General features: G+C 29.6%; 1 protein-coding gene across 1 annotated transcript in view; it reads left to right on the forward strand.

Moving 5' to 3' along the window:
• Positions 1–11570, forward strand: part of LOC136084024 (uncharacterized) — a 44130-nt gene extending 32560 nt beyond the window's left edge. Inside the window, exons 3-4 of the mRNA XM_065804059.1 lie at positions 299–9905; positions 11374–11570. Coding sequence (XP_065660131.1) covers positions 3176–8821 — 5646 coding nt within the window. The 5' untranslated portion in view covers positions 299–3175 and the 3' untranslated portion in view covers positions 8822–9905; positions 11374–11570. The remainder of the gene's footprint in view (positions 1–298; positions 9906–11373) is intronic.
• Positions 11571–18123: the final 6553 nt, after the last annotated feature.

Consider the following 18123-nt stretch of genomic DNA (forward strand, 5'->3'; position numbering starts at 1 on the left):
TCAGTTACTTAGCGGACCTCTAATGGAAGCAGCTTTAAATAGCAAGCCGATAAATTTCTGACATATTAATAGTGGCTAGTCATATCGGCTAGCCACATTTAGCGGCTGTTAATAACGGTCCACTAAGTAACCAACGAGAATAACTACAGTGGTCCGCTCAAAATGCCTATATAAGTCCACTGAAATTCTGCTATAGAATGTTTGCTGGGTAGATAAATTTTTTCTCTTACGATTCGTCTAACCAACAAACAAACCTTTTTTCTATAGTTATGCATCTAACCAATAATTTTTTTTGCAGCAAACAATAGCTAAATGGATGAACAAAAATTTATGATTGATCAAATGGATCAAATAAACATGGTGATTCACCATATTTTTCTAACCAGACAGCTGCCACAAACATCTGAGTGCTCAAGCTTTTCCGGAACATTAGTGCGATTTACGTTTGATCATTTGCCTACCATGGATGCGCCAATGATGGGTTTAAAACATGTTCGCGATACAATGGAGAAATGGAAAAACACACAAAATGTTATTGTTGATGCTACTCAGATTTCTGAGGCTCTTAATGCTTTGCGACCAGGAGAAACGTTTGCCATATTTGCTCGAGCTCATAATTCAGTTATAACAATTAAAAGATATGAAGATGATCTTAATAATGCTCTTATGAGTGTATTTAGAGTATTATCAAATAATGAAAAAGTTATGAGTGAGGGAGATTTGTTTCAAACTTTCCCTGAGAGAGCCGTTCGGGTTCCGTACAATCGATTTTTATTTAAAGCATTTTCTGTACAAGTTGCCATACTATGCAATGAAACCTTTGAAAAAACAATCCAAATAAAAAGAAAAGATGGAGACAATCATTTTGACACACTTAATGTTGTTGAGCCCGTCTTTGTTATTTCATGGTTGCTGGGAGCCATGTCTGGAACAATCCAAGGGATTGAAAACTGTGTATGTATTCATAAAGTGATACGCGATGATGCTTTCTGCGCTGGTGAATTAGAAAATCCATGGCGTCGTTCAGGAGAATGGTTTGCAATTAAATGTGTTCTTCAAATACTATTAGTAACTGAACTAGGGTCAGTTGAAGGAACTGTAATTTATAAATCTATGATGATTTATATCATGATTAGTTTCCTAGACAACCTTCCCTACACTTTTGATGATAATGATATAATCATGCAGATGTTAAGCAAAGTTAGTAGAAGAATGGCAAAACTAAACAACCGTATAGGAGATAAAAATAGCTTCAGCGTAGTTGATGATGAAAATCTATCCAAAAAAACAAGTCAATGGATAAAAATTGTATTTAAAAAAGCACACAATGTTTTGCAAAGAAAACGAAACGAAGCAGATAAGCGTTGGAGTAAACACATAAAATTTTGTTGGGAACAATTGCCGAATTTTTATAGATTTCATGCACGTGACCATTTATCACATAAACTAAATGAAAAAGCAATTCTCCGTATAAAACAAGCATTTCAAGAAGAAAAAGATTTAAGTTTACATGTAAGCATTCCAAAATGTATAAATCGATGGAATGATGTTACAACACTGTTTGATATAAATTTGTTAATATCAGTTGAACAAAACGATCAATGTGAAGAAATCCTTCGGGATTTTGAAATGTGGGTAAAAAATAGTTTGTGGGAAAATGGTATAATTAATTTTCCTCAATTTTTTGAATACAGTGATCAAATTTTTGATTTAATGCGCAAATATTTTGAGATTAGTTTGAAATTCTATGAAAATGATCCTGTTGGATCAAGTCGAATGATACTAACAATATTTCTAATTATTGCCATACTTGATTCAATTGCAATAATGGAGTGGCCATTATTGTCTGAGTACCATAGCAGCTTTGACGAAAATTATTTTGATAGTTTGTTAATACCACTTTATGAAGATATTAAATATTTGCAAGCTGTTCGAATTTATTTCATCAGCAGAAATATGCAATCAAAATATCCATGCATAATGTCAGAATATAATGTAAACTCGATTGGTTTTAGAATAGCAAATGAAAACCAAGAAATGCAGTTAAAAAGAAAAGAAATTCTTTTGTATGCTCACCAAAAACGAGAGGAAAAAAAAAAAGAGTTTGAAGTCGAAAAAAGCCGTTATGATCGTTTAACGCAAGAATACTATAGAGCAACACACAATATAAATGAGGAAGGCAGATGCATATGGCAATGCTCAAAATGCATCATAAATACAAAAATTAATAGTATTAGAGTATTGGTTTATGAAGATCCAATTCCAGAAGATTGCATCTTAAAGCAAAATGCAATTGTATTTGAACTATCTATTCCATTGAGGATTCGATGCCTTCGCGATACTTTGTTTATTGTTCACAAGAAACTCAGTAAAAACCAATTCAAAGAAATAAGCATTAAATGTTTATGGAGATCACACCCACAATTGAAAAAATGGGTTAGCTCTGAATGTCAAAAATCATTAGTTTCTATCGGAAGTTCTACAAATGTTATATACCCTAACGCAGTTTCTTCGCTAACATGCAATTACTTACAAAATTTTCTTCGTCCGTGTGGCCTTACTATTGATCTTTTTATGCAGCATAAGAAAAAAAAAATTGAATACCAAATTGAATGTAAACAACTCAAGCAAAAGTTTTTCACAATGAAAGCATGGAACAACCCTTATGAACTAAGTACAATTTGGATTACAGGAACAACTCATACAGAAAACGAGGTTTTATCGTGTCAAGCTAATTGCCCATTAAATCTCAGACTTGATGAATTCAAGGTATTTGGTTCACTACGTGCTGGACATCGTTTGCAGCTTCGAAAAATACTTAGAGCTTTGGAAATGCGTTCATTAAGTTTTGAAAGTTCATCTGTATTTGCATTGATTGCGCAAGCTTTATGGCAAGCAGGGCCTGCAATTAAAGAAAATGTTGACGATCCTGTTTTATTTTTTGAAAGTCATGCTGATCTTCGAAATGATGAATTCTGTACTAATTGAATTACTTCAGTACTAATTGAATTACTTCAGTACTAATTGAATTACTTCAGTACTAATTGAATGCTTATCAAAATACTTGGAAAATATCAGTAAAAACTGGAAAAAGCACAGTCAACTTCAAGTAGTTATCATTCTTGCGCTAAGAATATTTTCACTATCAAGTGAAAAAGTTCGTATAAAAGCTACTATGCTACTAATGCGATGCCGGTGTATTGCTCAAACATGGGCTACTCAAATTGAAACTTTACTTTCTGGTATGATTGGATCAAGTTTAAGTGAAATACACGAAGTACGCTTAAAATTAATTGACGTTGCTGCTTTTGCGGCGCTTACGTTTGATGTTGACGATTACCACGATTCTGTAATAAACAAAGAAACCTTGATTTCATGGCTTTACGCAGTAGCTCGAATACATGACAATATTCTTCTTAGCAGTGATTCTCCGGATATTGAGAGGAGAAATTTACTTCGACGAGTAAGATTTGCAGGCTTACGTATGGTAACTAGTGCAATTAAAATATTAGCTTTACACGGGAGCAAAATATTCAGTGAGTTTCTTAGTTTTAAATGGCCAGATTTTTCTAAAGGCATTTGCAAAGATGATTGGATGCCATACGATCCACCTGCTCAAGCATGGTATTGTAATAAGTTGAATATTTCTGAAAATCGGTCAGTAACATTGCAAATAAATATTTTAAGTGGGAAGTTTTTAGTTGAAGGAAATCCAATAGGAAGACTTCCTGAAATAATTACTACATCACCAGATTACAAACGTGTTTTTGGTGACCATATTTTCGAGGTTCGCCCAGCGGCAGAAAAATCTAAAGCGTTTGTAACTGCGCACCAGCTGCGAGGCTCTTTTTACACATTTTCTCACGAAAATTTTGGACTTGTTGTTGTAGAGCGGCGTAGCTCAGGAGATGAGTACGAGCTTATACCATTTACTGTTTTTAAAGAGCACTTCCCATACTTTTTCGTAAATAACTATAGCCATTGGCTATGTAAACAAACAAGGACTATCTTTTTTCGATCAGTTAAGTTTGATGATATTAATTTTTTAAAAGAAGAATCTAATGATAATTTTTTGTACCGCTTATATTTACAGAATGGAATTTTATACGACTCACGGAGAAAACGATATTTAGTTAACATTCAAAGCAATACTTTTAAGGATATTTATAGTTGCAGTGGTGTTAAGCGCCTTGAGCTAAAAGAATATGTTCACTTATGGTTAAACAGTGAAGAAATAGTAGAACACGATAAATTTAAACTTAACATTGAACTTCCTCGAATGGATCTTTCTTTTGGAATTGAAGAAAAAACAGGAAAACTATTTTCTAGTGAGTACACCGGAATGGTTGTTTCTAATATTCAAGGTGGTTTTGGGACACTTATAGGTTTGGAAAACGGTCTTTTACTATGCGAAGATAAACCAGTAGTTAAAAAAGGTTATCTTGGTCAGTATAAAATTTTGATTTTACCATATACAAAAAATATCAAATTTACAAAATCTAAAATTACTAACCATCAAAAAGTAAATATTGAACTTACAGAACTATTTTCCCCACCGTACTTTGCATACAACATTGATGATAGACTTTGTGAGCTACGAGGTCCTGCTAATCAAGTATCTTGGGTATATCTTGCTTTACTTCATGCTATGACTTCAAGTTCTCTTCCAGATCCTTTTACAAAGTTAACAGGAACAGAATCGTCTATGCGTTTGTTACAGCTCGGACGCACTTTCTCTTGCAAACCATTAGAACAAAGTGAACTCCATATTATAAAATCTATTGTCAACTTGGCTCCAAAACGTAAATTTTATACTAAAAGTTTAGTGCACACTGTTAAATGGTTAGAAAACCTTCAATCATCGTACGCATATGATGGCTTAGCTTTAGCTTCAGAGATATTAGAAAATCGTGCAGATTTGTCAAATGAATTATTTCTTGCTGAAACTAAAAATCAAAAGAAACAAAATAAAAACACGCTTACAAAACGAGCGTATTGGCGTTATAGGTGTCTGTTAAACTCTTCTGCTCGTTTACATGCCGAAAATGAGGAAACCATTGGTATGTTTCCTAAAAAGCAATTAGCTTGGAGGTACATCAATGAATGTGATGAAACAATGTTCAAATACAAAGAATCAAGGTTGCTTATGGAAAATTTTTATCGATGGAATGGCATTTACTTTTCCCCTTATAATTTGTGGGGCTTTGTCGAACAGAAAAAAGCAATTAAAGATCAACAAGTTTCTATAAATTTTTCTTTGTCTTTATCAAGAAATTTAAATGTTATAGATAGTTATTTGTTTTTATACAAACTGGCTCAAGAGGTTCACAAAGAACATTTTTGTCGCTTTGAATTTTCTTTATTACTATCTTTTTTAGTATTTAACGGAGAAGATAAAGATCTGGTATATAGCCTTTTAGCTGTAGCAATCCTTGGGATTGATATAGAACCCCCTGTTGAAAGAGATTACCAGAATCTTAACGAAACAGATTTTGATTTGAATGCAATAAAGTTTGCAATTAATAATGAAACATATTCATTTAAACAATACCTAAATATTAATAGTGAGTATTGTTTAGACTATTTAGAAAGAGAAAAAATGAGAAATCTCTATGAAAGTTTAAAAAAAAAAGCTTTAGTAACTCTTGAAAATTTTATAAAATCACAATGGCAGTATAAGAATGTTGATTTTGATCTTCACTCTAATGATGTCGTTAATATTTCTAATCTTAAAAACAAAGTTTTAGAACTATTTAAAAGGTGGAATACTAATGGTAAACTCGAACTCTTTTTTAAACAAGTTGAAAATCAAATATATACTAAAAATGCTGTTATAAAAATTAATGATACACTAATTCCATTGTTTTTGAATCCCCAAAATGTAACGTTCTTTCCTAAATCTTTTGAACTTAAAGTGTCAATGAAAGTTCTTCCAATAAATCAAGAAGCCGTGAAGTTGTTCAGAAAAAAATCTGTTGTAAATCATATTAAACCTTTTGGTAAAACTGCTCAAAGACAAATTCAATCTGAAAAAGTACTTTCACTTTTTGATATTTCAGATAATAAAAATGATGCCCTTTTTGAGTTTATGAAAAAAGCTATGAATACAAGTTGCAACTATTACAGTAAAAATGAATCATTATCTTTAAAAGAAAATCTATATCAAAACGCTAAATATATTTTCGATGAATGTCAAATGAGCTTAATGATAAATAATAAAAAAGCAAGGGATTTGTGGAGTGAAGTTTCAGATGCAATGAAACCGCAAGCTAACGATTTAGTTGGTTATGCTTTTACTTATGGAGGGTTATGGAGAAGAATTACTCCTGTCGTCTTGATACCTTGTATACTACCATTAACATCATTGTCACTATCCTTACTTTATCTTGATAATAAAGATTTACTTCCACAAAGCATTATTGACCGTATTGGAGCGCTAGTTGTTTGTTGGACAGCCGAACAGAAAGCTATTCGTTGTCTGAAGCTACTTCAAAATAAATCATCATCCGTTGTTCTTTCTCGCGAACTGAGAAATTTAGGTCATGAAAATTGGATTCCCTCGTCTAATCCTGAGTGGCTTATTCTTGAATTGGAAGGAAACTTTCTAATTCGTCCTATTCAGATTGATATTGCTCGAAGTATGCTGAATGCAAATAAAAATTTTGTTCAACAGCTTAATATGGGAGAAGGAAAAACCAGTGTAATTGTTCCTTTACTTGCAGTATCTTTAGCTACATCTGAGCAGCTTGTTCGAGTAACTGTTTTAAGTTCACTTTTAAACACAAACTACGAAGCACTTGTATACAAACTAGGCGGGCTGTTAAATAAACGGGTTTATGTTGTTCCCTGTCGCAGAGATATGATAATAAATCCTTTAAAATTTTTATCTATTTACCAAGAATGTCTTAAAAAACGTGGGTTGATGCTTACAACTCCTGAATACCGATTGTCTCTTGATTTAAAAACATTAGAGCATTGTCGTAAAAACTCAGATGATGCGGAACAACTTTATGAGTTGCGTTGTTGGCTTCGGAAGTACTCTCGAGATGTGTTGGACGAAACCGATGAAATATTAAACGTTAAATATCAAGTTGTATATACACTAGGCGAACAGTTACTTGTTGATGGAGGTGAACTTAGGTGGATAGTTCCTCAAGCAATTTTGAGGTTGGTTAACAAATTTGCAAAAGATCTACTGGAGTTATTTGGAAATGATTGTATTGAATACTATGACCGAAAAACATGTTGTGCTGACTCATTTTCTCATATTAGATTTCTTAGTACTAACGCACCGATGTATAAACACTTATGTAGTTTAATTGCTGATTCAATTCTTAATAACGAAATTCCAGAGGTCTCAGTAGCAGCAAAATTAGAGCAAAGGGATAAAATACTTGCTCGAATATTTGTTACTTCTAATGACGTAAGTTTTCCAGATGTAAATAAACGCTTATCTGAACTTTTTGGTATGAATTTAGTTTTAAAGGAAGAGTTATTGATTTTAAGGGGGTTACTGTGTTTTGAGGTGTTGCATATGGCACTTCAAAAATGCTGGAGAGTTAACTTTGGTGTTAATCTTATGAACCCTGTTTCAAAAATGGCTGTGCCGTTTCGAGCAAAAGATGTTGCTGCAGAACGAACTGAGTTTGGGCACCCTGATATGGCAATTGTCTTGACACAGATTAGTTATTATATGAGTGGTCTTAATGATGATCAGTTAGATGAAGTATTTAAATACTTAGAAAAATGTTCGTATAAAGATGTTGAGTATGAAAGATGGATTGAAGCAATTGGAATCGGTAATGTACCGAATGATCTGCATGTTTTAAATGGAGTAAATCTTGACAACGCTGAACAAAAAGAAAAGTTATATTCATTACTTCGCAACAGCATGAATGTAGTAAACTTTTGGCTGAATAGATCTGTTTATCCACGAGAAGCAAAACAATTTTCTTACAGAATTTCAACCTCAGCTTGGGATCTTTGTTTATCAAAAGATTTTGATAATGGAACTGAAAAATGCACTACTGGATTCAGTGGTACAAACGAGTCTGAGTTAGTTTTACCACTGACCATTAAAAGTAATGATTTACCACAAACACAAGGTACTAATGCAATGGTGCTAAGCTATTTACTTCAATCTGAAAACAACATTTACTTTCATTTTAGCTCTGGCAAAAAAATTTTGGATGAATGCATTTTAAATAAAATGGTAGAAACTGGTGCACGTGTGTTGATTGATGTTGGTGCTCTGATGTTACAAATGGACAATAAAAATGTTTCTTTGGAATTGCTAAAAAAGTATTCTACTAATTTTTCAGTTTCTGCAGCGGTTTATTTTGATAAAGACGATAGGTTAATGGTGATTGATAGAAAAGATTATGTTTGTCCATTTTCTATTTCTCCCTATTCGGATCAACTTGATCGTTGTGTTTTCTATATTGATGACATTCATACACGAGGAACAGACTTAAGATTTCCATCCAATACTCTTGCATGTGTTACATTAGGCAAAGGACTTACAAAAGATCGCCTTATTCAAGCTTGCATGCGAATGCGATTATTGGGCAATGGCCATCGCGTGTTTTTCTTTGCCGCAAATGATGTTCATTTATCTATTAAAAACCAAATGAAATCTAGTACCAAAACACCAGAAACTGCTGATGTCCTTCGATGGGCTATTAATAATAGTTGTAACACTATTCGAAATGGCCTTATACATTGGTCTTCACAAGGACTCCGCCGTTCTATTAAGGAAGCAGCGGAATCATTTATGTATAATACTAAAATTAAACGTAAGATAAACTGTGATGACTTATAAGTACTAGGCACTTGGTGTACAGAAGATGAAATAATTTATTTGCGTGAATTTTATGGCGAATCACGCTTATTAGAATCTGTTTCAAATATTTTTATGAAGAATTTAGAAAAGCGCCTAGAAGTGTTTAATAATAATGACGTAACCAAATCTTTTGCTGAAATAATATTGTCAATTGGAGCAGAAATTTCTTCTCGCTGCAATAAATATATATCTGGGTATAAATGCTTTGCTAATAACTCTGAAGAGGAGCAAGAAAGAGAACTGGAAGTAGAGCTTGAGGAAGAACGTCAAGTTGAACGACCTGGAGTTCAGTCTCCCCATATTCCAAAATTGTCACAAGAAGTTAAAGATTTAGTTGAAAAAGGTCTTTTACATCATAATAATTGTGAAATATTGAACATTGATAGAATATTTAAGAATACAAATCGAATTTTAATGTTGTTTCCAAAAGGTTGTTGGAATCCTGGTTTAATGGTTACTAAAGAATTTACTATGGTTATCGAAGATAACAAAGAAGGTGATGATTTTCTTTTTGAGATTTCTTGGTTAATTGTTGTTCCTCCTAAAAAAAGTTCAGATTTTACCCGCTGCATTCTAATAAGTTCCTTCGAAGTTAACGAGTTGATGCCAACTTTTCGTTCAACACAAAACTGTGTTGTAAATTTGTACATGTTTGCGCCTCGTTTGCGTCGCGGTCAAAATATCTTTATTAATCAAACTTCTCTTGTTCTTCCATGCTCTAGAGATTTTTTTTTAGATAACGATTTGATATCCCAACTTTCTATGCTTGGAGGTGGGCTGTTTTTTGTAACAGGTGAGGAGCAGGACGCTTATTGCAAGTTTCTTGGAATACAAACTAACTCTTCAGCTGACACAGATATTTTAAACAATAAAACTAGTAAAATCAGTTCACGTCAGTTAAAAAATTTGAAATGTAAGTTTCAAGATATTCTCAAGCTAAATGAAAAATATGTAAATTTTGTAATTGAAGTATTGCGTAAACGTGATCGGTGTGTTCAGTCAACAACATCTTCGCATGTTTGTCAGTTATTTCACGGAACAAGATCGTGTATAGAATTCACAGGTAGGCTTAATTTTTATAGCAACTTTTTTATAATTGGATATTGTTGTATTTTGAGGTTTCAGTTTTGGAAGTTTTCTTGCAATTAGTTTCTTGCAATTAGTTCGTGTTTTCATTTTTCTTGCTTTTTATTTATGTCATTTATTTAAGCATTCTTCCTCCTCTTCATTCTTTACCGTATTCCTCTATTTAAAAGACAGTCTTTCTCACATTTATCTGTTTACTTGACATTTATGAAACCTTTTCAATATCTTTTAATAAACGTTGTTTAATTTTGCTTGCATTTATATGTTCAAAAGACATTTTCTCATCTTTCTCGCATCCATTTGTTTAAGAACGATTCCTAATCCACTTGATCATTTTTACTTTATTTATTTCGCTTCTTTTTTTTCTTTTTTTTTCAGAGTAATTCTTTATCTTTATTGGAATAAAATAATAAAATGTTAAATATTTTTCTAATTACTATTTCCATAGAAGTCATTCACCATTTTCAAAGTAATTCTAATAACAATAATTCGATAGTTTATTGCAACCAATTGCAATAGTTTATTCCAACTTTAAGTTGGTTTTAATTTTGAAAGTAATATTTAATGTCATCCTGCAAAGTTTCTGTTTATTTAAGTTCTTGTTGCAAAATAGTTTTTGGAAAAAAACTTTTTTAAGTTTCAAGTGATTTTTATTAGCGTTTTATGCAGAGGCGATTCAACGAATAAAATGAGGAGGGGGGGGGGGGGAGAGAGAGAGTTCTTTCAATAATTTCAAAGATTCAAAGTTACCTTTCAAAATACCAACTGGCTCCTTAAAAAAAAAAAAGGGCTTTAAAACTAAAATTCACCCAACTGAAATATGTAAAATACCCGACTAGCCGATTACGTTCTTCTTTTGGGGGAAGGGGGTGTCACACACCGCACGCATCTTTTTTCCCCTTTAAATTGCTTCTGGTTTTATGCAAATCAAACTTTTTCTCAACTGCTCTGTTTCTTTCTTTTTTCTCCATGCTTTATATAAGGTTACTTTCTATATATATATATATGTTTGTGTGCCACAAATTTGGAATCAATTTTTGAAAGCTTTTTTCTCAACCAATTTTGCTCAAATTTTGCACACTTAATCATTTTCGATGACAATACAAGGAAATGGAAAAATTTGACCAAAAAAAGTTAATTAAGTTAAGAAAAATTTAATTTGTATTTCCCCATAAGAACACTGAATTAATAAAAAAAAATTTAAAAACGTAACAGTAATTTTTCCTTCTACAAAAGATAACAAAAAAAGAATTTCTAGGCCCAATAGAATTCTGCTTGCATAAAGCATGGATTTGAAAAAATAAATTTTTTTTGATTTACTAGTTTTTTTCTAAATAATTTTTTTACAAGTAAAGCATGAAAATATTTAAGTAACCAAATAAAAGATCAAATCAGGTAATGTTTTTGAAAAGATGATGTTTTAATTATGTCTATATTGTTTCTAGAAGTTGAAGATCAAATAAACATGAAGATTGCACCAAAAAGAACATGAAAATTGCGCCAAAGAACGCATCACAGATACAAAAAAAAAAATTACTGCAGTTCCAATGAACACGCAAAAGTATTTTTAATGCGGCTGCATAGTTTTAAAATTTTTGATTTTTGTATTTTTTAACGCGTAGTAATATACATAGAATATATATATATATATATATATATATATATATATATATATATATATATATATATATATATATATATATATATATATATATATATATATATATATATATATATATATATATATATTGTACTTTTATCTATTATGAAATAATAATATATTCATAGCCAATTTTAATCACTAATTTAGCCTCTTTAAATGATGTTTTAAGCAACTGCTTAAAGCACACAAAGTCGCCGAATTACATTTAAGTGGAAGACGCTACATATTCTAATACGCTATTCACACTAGAGGATATTTGATAAAGTATTCCGTGGAATATGAACAAATATACTCTCGTGTAAACACAATTTGAAAAAAAACTCTTGGAACATTCAAGGAACTTTTCTGTCAAACAAAAAAAAAATAAAACATTCAACAACATTTATTTTTTTGGTTATACAACTAGCGAGTTTACTGGTAAACGTCTTCTATAAGGAGACTTACCAGTAAATTCGTTTACTCGTTTACTCCTGCTAATATTTTAAAACTAAAAAACTAAACATTAAAACATTAAAGATTTTCAAAGTTGCTATAGAAAAGAAAACAAAATTCCTGCAGACCAGGTTTAAATACACTTAGGGGAAGTAGGTATAACCGCCCGCATAATGTTTAGATTATTGTTATATGAAAATAAAAACGAAATGTGTTTTTTTAACTGTTCATTTCAATAACCACATTATTAGGCTTTAAATTGATGCAATAAGAGAAAAATTAAACGGTTTTTTTTATTACACAAAAATTACATTTAGTGAAAAAATAGTTTTGCCCCCATTGTGAGGCACAACCAGCTTCTCACATAAATTGTTGGGGGTACAATTTTCTGGGTACATTTTCTTTACAATTGTCACAGCTTATTATTTGCTGATTTTGTTGCATGTTGGCATACTGTGTAGGCCTTCTTTTACAGTCTGAGGCCTTTTTATTTACTGTTTCAGTTTATCTCATGTGATACTAACACATGTTTCCAAACGTTTATTACTGAAAAAAAATTGATTTTAGATCGCTACGCCCCGCCTAAAAAAAACGAGCATCAAAAACTTCAAACGTCGACTCAAACCATGGATAACAAAAGGAATTATAAAATCTTTTCCAACAAAAAGTAATAAGATCTAAAGATCTTATTAATAAAAAAAAGTTAGAAAGAAATTTTTAAAAGATATAGTTATATGATAATTACAATAATTAAACTTAATAAAAAATCCATTTAAAATTTTTTTTCTCAGAAAATGTAAAAAATCTTCGCAAACTTTGAAAAGGCATTATTCTAATTAATTGAAAAGGCATATTCTAATTAATGTCTAATCTCCCAACTGTTTGCAAGAAAATGAAATATATATAAATGATCCAACTTTATTCTCTGAATCATTTGACACTTTTTTACAAATGTTGCTCATAAACTCAAATCCAATATTCATTCGTTTTACATTAACTATCAAAAGTATCTTAAACATCCAAGTTTACATAGTTTATTATTATCTCCAACAAATACTCCAGAAATTTTATCTCTTATATATAAATTAAATCCAAAAAAGTCATTAGGTCAAAACAGCATTTTCACAAATATTCCTATAGATTTTAACTATGAATTTTTAAATATTCTTCCTAAACTATTTAATACCTCATTTATAAATAGAACATTTCTTGATATTTTGAAATTACCTCGCATTATTTCAATAATAAAAAATGGCTCTAAACTTTCATGCACTAACTACAGACCTATTTCTCTTTTATCTAACATTAGTAAGCTTCTTAAAGAGCTTATGCATTCTAGAATGTACTCTTTTCTAAACTCATTTTATTGCTTTAATGATTTTCAATTTGGTTTTCGATCAAGACATTCTACTTTCCATGCATTAATAAGTATAACGGAAAAAAATAGGAAAGCTCTTAATACTCGTCACAGATCGAAAACAATTTGTAAGTATTAATGGTTTCAATTCTAGTAATAAATCAGTTTTGTAAAGTGTTCCTCAAGGTTCTGTTCTAGGTCCTCTTTCATTTTTAATCTATGTTAACAACCTAATCAACTCTGCTTTCTCTTCAGTTCATCTGTTTGCTGATGATACAAATCTCTTACACATCAACAAATTGTATCAATCTTGTTATAAAAATGTTAATTCGGATCTTAAAGGTATAGTTCACTGGTTAAATGCTAACCTAATATGTCTCAACACCGAAAAAACTGAACGATTTTTTTTTCATCTCCGAGAAAAAAATATTTCTTTAAAAATGTTGAAAACAAAATCAAAATAAATAATAAACGGCCATATCCTTTAAGAGTTATTAAATATCTTGGTGTATTAATTGATCGCAATCTTTCATGGAACTTTCATATTAATGAACTAAGCAAGAAACTCTCGAGACGATATGCTTTCGATAATTCGTCATTATGTCGACAAAGTTACACTAAAGAATATTAACTATGCGTTATTCTCATCTTATCTTAGATATTGTTGTCAAGTTTGGTGTCAAGATTAAAACTATCGCATTAACAAGTTGCTATTGTCTTAGCGTCAACCCATTAGAATAATAAACTTTCAACCAACGAAATCAGATACATCGAAGTCCTTCAAAAAAACATTTTATTCCAACATTTCTAGCGCTAGTAAAGTATGCTAATCTTCTTTTACCATCTCCTATCACAAACTTGTTTACACAAAGTAGACTATTATAATTAAAAGTCGTAATTTTTAAAAATTTGTTTTTTCGAACATGTCATGTTTTGATATATATTTATATATATATATATATATATATAAATTGCATTCCTACTCTGCTAGAAATATACACAATGGAAAACCAAATTTATATATATATATATATATATATAAACTGCATTCCTACTCTGCTAGAAATATACACAATGGAAAACCAAATTTACCATCTTTTAAAACCCAGAAGTATGGTAAAAATTCTTTTGTTTCTCAGTGCGTCTGTAAATGGAACAGAAGCCTTGTATGCATTTTGAATGAGCCCAAAAAACTATGTCCTAAAATACCTTTACTCCATCTTAAACAATACCAATTTAAAAAAATTCTGAAAAACTTTTTATTCTAACTTTTATCCTTACCGTAAGGACCTTACGATTAAAATTCTCTTTTAATTTTCTTTTCGTCATTACTACAATTATCATCAGTACTTTTTGTTTCTTTTTTTCTTTTTTTGATTTCTACGTGTTTGTTTTAATGTATGTTCTATGTGCTTTAATCTATATGTTTACGGTCCATATGTTTCAATGCATATTTTTGCTTATTATTACTTATATTATGTTTAAAAGTTGATGTCACTCATTAGATCAGATTTATGTATGAGTGACACCATCCTAAATAAATCATTAACTTATTATTATAAATAATGTTATCCTCATGACTACCATTATAATATTAGTTATTATTAATTATTTATTCATTATAATTATTGTAAACATACTTATTTATAACTATTACTATAATTTTTAATAATTTTTTTTTAATCTTATATTATTATTACCGGTTTTTGCATTTAATCTAGTGTTTTTTTGCATTTAATCTGGCGGTTTTTTGCATTCAATCTAGCGGATTTAAAATGTATATTAATTTCATAATGCATGCTATGAATTGCTTAAATGATTAGTAATAAAAAATATTCCGCATATTCCAGTTAAAAATAAATTTGTGTAACAAATAATACAATCCAATACCATAGAGTAGTAATAACAAGAATATTTATAATAATGATTATAACAATAAAATTAATAATAATAATAACAATAAAAATAATAATAATTATAGTAATAATGATAATAACAATAATAATGATAATAAATAATAATAATAAATTAGTAAAAAATCACTTATCAAACTTAAATCATTTTACACAGTGTTTAATCAATAAACATATGAGAAAGAAATGATATTTTCAGAAATAATATATATATATATATATATATATATATATATATATATATATATATATATATATATATATATATATATATATATATATATATATATATATATATATATATATATATATATATATATATATATATATAAATATATATCAAAACATGACATGTTCGAAAAAACAAATTTTTAAAAATTACGACTTTTATTCTCTATTAATGTCATCTCCATTAACACATTGCGTAAGAAATTCGTTCTAATAAATCATTATTTCTGATCGGAGTTTTTTGTTCTCTTGTAGTATTCTTAGTTTTCGAGAATGTCTCTTTACAAGGATTTAAAAACTGGCTTTCCTTTGCGACATCACAGCACAATTCAATGTTCTGAGTAAGAGATTACAAGGCTGCCGTGTGCTGGTTTGTGATTTGATCAATCACATCACTGTGATGAAGACAAAACTTAATTTGTACAAAACTCAGTTTGCATCTATCTATCATTTGCATGGTAGTTGTACTCATTTTCCTACTTTAAATGAATGTCAACCATCAAGGGAAATGTTATCGTCATTTTCATTAATAGTGACTGCTCTGTATGATCAATTTGAAAACAGATTTAATGAATTTGAAGACTTAAAAAAGCATATGGTTATTTTGTGTTATCCATTTGACTTTGATATGAATGATATTAGTATTCTAAATACTAATGAAGACTTTGAAGAAGCTGATATTTTAAAAGCAGAGGATGAACTAATTAACTTTCAATGTGACGACGAGTTGAGAAGAAAGGCACCAAAAAAAGATGAAGATGGCACTTTTGGTGAAAATTTAATTATTTTCTGGCATGCTGTCATGAAGGAACGTTTTCCAGTTCTTAAAAAACATGCAAATAGACTTATCTGTATGTATGGCACTAGTTACCAATGCGAACAAACATTCTCAGCCATGAAAATAATAAAAAATGTTCACAGAACAAGACTGACTGACACTCATTTGAATGACCTTGTGCTAGCTGCAACAACAAAATACTCAACAAATTTTCAATTGTGTTTTATGAGTTTTTTTTCTTAAGTATGTATTTTGTATTGATACAATTGTTAGTTCTATAATCTAATTCTATACTATATTCTGTTATATAGGTAATGTAACCTATTTTAAATATAATTTATTTATTGCTGTGGGCCGCAACTAAAACAAGAATTTTGCAAGTGGGTTCCTTTGGAAATATGGTGCCGACCACTGGTCTGGAGGTTTCTCCAATATAACTGGCATTACCGCCAGCGCAAGAAAATTTATAGACAACATAAGATTTAAGCAGTTTAGGAAGTGACTCTTTTATTATTATTATCTATGTATCCAGATATATTTGTAAGTTTAATTAAAATCTCTGGAGTACCTGGAAAAAAAAAATGTTAAGATTATCATTATTACTATCAGTATAATGTCAAAAATAATTGTGGGTAGTCAATTTCAGATGAGCTAAAACCAAGTTAAATTTTTTTTTATGTTTTATTACCTTTATAGTATTTTACAATTTAAACCTTTTCTTAAAATAGTTAGCTGAGTTTTAAGAATCATGAAAAATAATCACAATAATAATAAAAAAGTGAAAAAAAAAGTTAAAACATTTGTTTTTTAATTTTTTTTAAACTCTATACTTACAAAATCAATTTAATAACTATCAATAACTGCAAAACAGAAAGGTACCACAGATTTAAATTCACTAATTGCAGTCAAGAATGTTATGGTTAGTATAAATAATTTTTTTTTAAAACAATATGCAATAAGGAGACAAATATTGATTTCATTTTGACAGCATTGACTTTTTTTTTTTGAATGATGCTTTAAATCTTTTATATCTTTGTAGATATGAAAAAAAAAATGTAAATGTAAAAAAAAATAAAAGTAAAATATATGTAAATTGTAGGTACAAAATTAAGAAGTTAAATAATAAGTTTTTTGGCAAAGTTGGGAAGATATTTCTGTACATATATTGATGGACTGTTAGGAAGAGCATTCTTCTTAAAGAACTTCTTAAAGAACAGAACAGTAATAAATTATTAAAAATTAATATCTTTTTTCTTCTACAATGTTTTGCTCTTAATATAAGATAAGTTTATGAAGCAAGTTAAATAATAATGAAAATAAATTGAACTTAAAATGATTTTAACTAAAAAAAGGCTTTAATTAAGTTTTTTATTTGAAAGCATTTTTTATTAGCTTGTATGATAATTTGTTTGCATGTTTAAACAACTTTTAATTATATTCTTCTTTTTTAATTTTCTATAGTTCTACCCTGACATTTTACACAACATGGCATTAATTTAGTATTCCTACTGTTGAAATATGGTTTAAATTTAGTAAATTTTTATGAATTGAAATTTACTTTATTGATCATTAGTCAGCAGTTAGTAAAAAAATTATAATCAACATTGTTTAGGTAACAGTACCTTTGTTTTTTTGTACTCTTTATCATTATGTTGAGAATTTGTGTCATAATTTATTCATATTTGAGTAATTATTGTTTTTTGTTTCATGTTTTGACTATTTTTATCTCTACTCTTGGAAATAATGTAGTATTCTTTACTCTCTAGTATTCTTCAATAATATGGAATTATACTGTTTGAATGATATAAAATGCATATCAAACTA

This window comes from Hydra vulgaris, chromosome 08 (assembly GCF_038396675.1).
Source record: "Hydra vulgaris chromosome 08, alternate assembly HydraT2T_AEP".
NCBI lineage: Eukaryota > Metazoa > Cnidaria > Hydrozoa > Anthoathecata > Hydridae > Hydra > Hydra vulgaris.